General features: G+C 41.2%; 1 protein-coding gene across 1 annotated transcript; it reads right to left on the bottom strand.

The window, feature by feature from the left end:
- Nucleotides 1–1,851: 1,851 nt before the first annotated feature.
- TRIADDRAFT_62777 (uncharacterized protein) lies at nucleotides 1,852–3,399 on the bottom strand (the record flags this gene model as incomplete). The annotated part of the gene is made up of 1 exon (XM_002118730.1): nucleotides 1,852–3,399. One exon carries the CDS (start codon nucleotides 3,397–3,399, stop codon nucleotides 1,852–1,854), a length of 1,548 nt encoding a protein of 515 aa, XP_002118766.1.
- Nucleotides 3,400–4,128: the final 729 nt, after the last annotated feature.

The raw sequence follows: 4,128 nt of genomic DNA, 5'->3' as shown, positions 1-4,128 counted from the left end.
CTTAGCAGATTTGTAAGGATCCTTGCAAATATGCTGGCCATTCTACTCTACCGCTAGAATGGCGTACTCTACGATGCACAACCTACTGTAGCCTTAGCAAATTTGCAAGGATCCTTGCAAAGATGCTGGCCATTTTACTCTACTCGACCGCTAGAACGGTGTACTCTACGATGTACAACCTACTGTAGCCTTAGCAGATTTTCGCAGATCTTTGCAAAGATGCTGGCCATTTTACTCTACTCGACCGCTAGAACGGTGTCCTCTACGATGCACAATCTACTGTAGTCTTAGCAGATTTGTAAGGATCCTTGCAAAGATGCTGGCCATTTTACTCTACTCGACCGCTAGAACGGTGTCCTCTACGATGCACAATCTACTGTAGTCTTAGCAGATTTGTAAGGATCCTTGCAAAGATGCTGGCCATTCTACTCTACCACTAGAATGGCGTACTCTACGATGCACAACCTACTGTAGCCTTAGCAGATTTGCAATGATCTTTGCAAGGATCCTGGCCATTTTACTCTACAGGGTTACCACTGGACCGGTATACTCTACGATGCACAACCAAGTGTAGCCTTAGTAGATTTGCAAGGATCTTTGCAAAGACGCTGGCCACTTTACTGTAACACTAGAACGATGCACAACCTACTGTAGCCTTAGCAGATTGGCCTGCGTTGGAAATATGAACCCGATTGCAATTATCGATTTTCTAACCCAAAATGAGTACAATCGCCATACAAATACTGTGTAGTGATACAGAAATTGTCAAGACGAAAACCGCCTTGGCTCGAGTTGATTTCAAGTCGGGTTTCGGCTTGACTTTGCTGAGCTCTAGAGGTTGGGCACAATTGGAATGGAGACAACTTGCGCGATGGACAAAATTAGCTAGATTCTACTCAAAATGAAATGAGCTACAGTACAGTAGAGAAATAACGCTCCAATCTTGCAAATTCATTGTACTGTAATGTATTTATTGATTGCATCGCCAGTAGTCCAAATTAGTTGTATATTCAACTATACATAACTCTACGGTGGTTCACAATCTCTTTCCTACTACAGCTGATCAAGTAATCCCTGCAGCTGATACTGACTGAAATTGTCGGCTTCGATATGTGCGCAGTTTATTGAACAGCAATAGCAGTTATCATCACTGATCAGCCTGTTAGAATTGTACATTTGAAGACACAATTATCGGATGATTGGGTCTACTGTGCAATGAGTGTGCAACAGTGCATGCACAACAGCGACCACAGTATGAATGATTAGCGACGATCAAAGTCTCCAATCTTGTAAATTCATTCTACTGTACAGTATTTACGGTATTTATATCATCCTATGCAGTGCAAGAAGGCGAATGCAAGGATAGAAGATGAATTTGCAAGGCCACTGAGGCAAAATAATGGAAAAGCTATCGGCTGATCAAGAAGGATTGTTCAAGTAGTGCCAATTTTTCAACACAATATATTGTGCAAGTGATTTATCTATTTCATTCGTCGTCCTCCTATTGCTGTCGTTATATTTTGATCTTAATGACCCAATCCATGCCATCCCTACAGTAGCTTTACAGTGCTGCTGCAAGATAAAAAAAGAGACACGGTGCACCACTTGGTTATGCAAGCGTTTGTTAAACATTCAGTCGGTGGGGGAACTTTTGGAAAAGGAGGCAGCGGCGGTAGGTATAGTCAAAAAGATGCAACAAATTCTGCTGCTGGTCATCTCAATTGAGCCATCAATGGGAAATAAAGCACTATCCTGTCCGCGATTGCCATCCAAATGAGCTGCTAGTTGGGCATTATCTTCAACTACTAAAACATCTTGTTTTAGTACATTAAAAGGTTTTCTATTACTACATTATGTCGGTTTTTCTTTTAGTAAAGTGAAAGGTTGTCTTCTGGTTATCTCAACTGAACCGTCAATGGGAAATAAAACACTATCCTGCCCGCGATTGCCATCCAAATGAGCTGCTAGTTGGGCATTATCCTCAAGTACTAAAACATCTTGTTTTAGTACATTAAAAGGTTTTCTTGAAATGGGAAAGAAAGCACTATCCTGTCCGCGATTGCCATCCAAATGAGCTGCTAGTTGGGCATTATCCTCAAGTACTAAAACATCTTGTTTTAGTACATTAAAAGGTTTTCTTGAAATGGGAAAGAAAGCACTATCCTGTCCGCGATTGCCATCCAAATGAGCTGCTAGTTGTGCATTATCTTCAACTACTAAAACGTCTTCTTTTAGTACATTAAAAGGTTTTTCTGTTAGTAAAGTGAAAGGTTGTCTTCTGGTCACCTCAACTGAACCGTCAATGGGAAATAAAACACTATCCTGTTCGCGATTGCCATCCAAATGAGCTGCTAGTTGGGCATTATCCTCAAGTACTAAAACATCTTGTTTTAGTACATTAAAAGGTTTTCTTGAAATGGGAAAGAAAGCACTATCCTGTCCGCGATTGCCATCCAAATGAGCTGCTAGTTGGGCATTATCTTCAACTACTAAAACGTCTTCTTTTAGTACATTAAAAGGTTTTTCTGTTAGTAAAGTGAAAGGTTGTCTTCTGGTCACCTCAACTGAACCGTCAATGGGAAATAAAACACTATCCTGTTCGCGATTGCCATCCAAATGAGCTGCTAGTTGGGCATTATCCTCAAGTACTAAAACATCTTGTTTTAGTACATTAAAAGGTTTTCTTGAAATGGGAAAGAAAGCACTATCCTGTCCGCGATTGCCATCCAAATGAGCTGCTAGTTGGGCATTATCTTCAACTACTAAAACGTCTTCTTTTAGTACATTAAAAGGTTTTTCTGTTAGTAAAGTGAAAGGTTGTCTTCTGGTCACCTCAACTGAACCGTCAATGGGAAATAAAACACTATCCTGTTCGCGATTGCCATCCAAATGAGCTGCTAGTTGGGCATGATCCTCAACTACTAAAACATCTTGTTTTAGTACATTAAAAGGTTCTCTTGAAATGGGAAAGAAAACACCATCCTGTCCGCGATTGCCATCCAAATGAGCTGCTAGTTGGGCATGATCCTCAACTACTAAAACATCTTGTTTTAGTACATTAAAAGGTTCTCTTGAAATGGGAAAGAAAACACTATCCTGCCCGCGATTGCCATCCAAATGAGCTGCTAGTTGGGCACTATCCTCAAGTACTAAAACATCTTGTTTTAGTACATTAAAAGGTTTTTCTTTTAGTAAAGTGAAAAGTTGTCTTCGTCTCTTCCATCCTAGTAGACAGAATATAAGGTGATGGCCAACTGTCCGAGTTGGGTCGGATCCGGATCCGGATCCGATCCAGTGCGGTCCGAATGCAGTCCGGGTTTGGAGCCGAACGAGACCACAATGAGTACCGTACCCAAGTGGATCGACAAGACTATCTAGTATCCAATACACCGATAGCATCTAGAGGAATTAGTATCAACACCGACCGTCTCGATCGATTTCACTATGACATGGCTTTCAACACCCTGGTCAGTGCAGTCAACCCGCCTTCAAAAGGGATCAATAATCTTCCATACTGACAACTATACAGTATGCAATACACTAGATCGTCGATGATACTGTAGCCTCTCATTCAGCCAACAATCTCATTCAACTGCCAACTATTGGAGCCATTGCAAGTCCAAAGTGAAGAAAAAGCAAGCCACCATTAAGCGAAGAACAGCCAATAGCTAAAAGAAAGAGGCCAAATTGGAAATCAAGGGAAGACTTGAGAGAATTTGTTACAGCAATGGCACAAAAATCTCCAAAAGTCTCTCTTGAAGCTCAAAGTGACGCCGTGGTCTACCATGTTGGAGGTGAGTAAGATTGTCAGTGATATCGATGGAATTTCTTGTCGTACTTGCTTCTCGATTTGGAAACTTTTCCTATCGATACTTGCTAATATAGCCCAATGGTCATGCTAGCCATGCAGTATATCCTATAGACTAGTAATCCAACATCAATTTCAACCAGCTTAGAAATAGAATAGGATACGATAGTATCGGCAAATGCGGCATAATATCATCCAGGGTAGTCAACCCAAAGGACAGTCTTCATTGGTTACTATGACAATCCTCTTGCCTTTCTCGCTTTTCAACCCAAAATAGTCCTCTTCTCGTTTGGCGAGTAGGAAGAGGATAGAAAGAATTC

The sequence above is a fragment of the Trichoplax adhaerens genome, genomic scaffold, assembly GCF_000150275.1.
Source record: "Trichoplax adhaerens TRIADscaffold_789 genomic scaffold, whole genome shotgun sequence".
NCBI lineage: Eukaryota > Metazoa > Placozoa > Uniplacotomia > Trichoplacea > Trichoplacidae > Trichoplax > Trichoplax adhaerens.
This window is presented reverse-complemented; position numbering and strand designations above follow the sequence as displayed.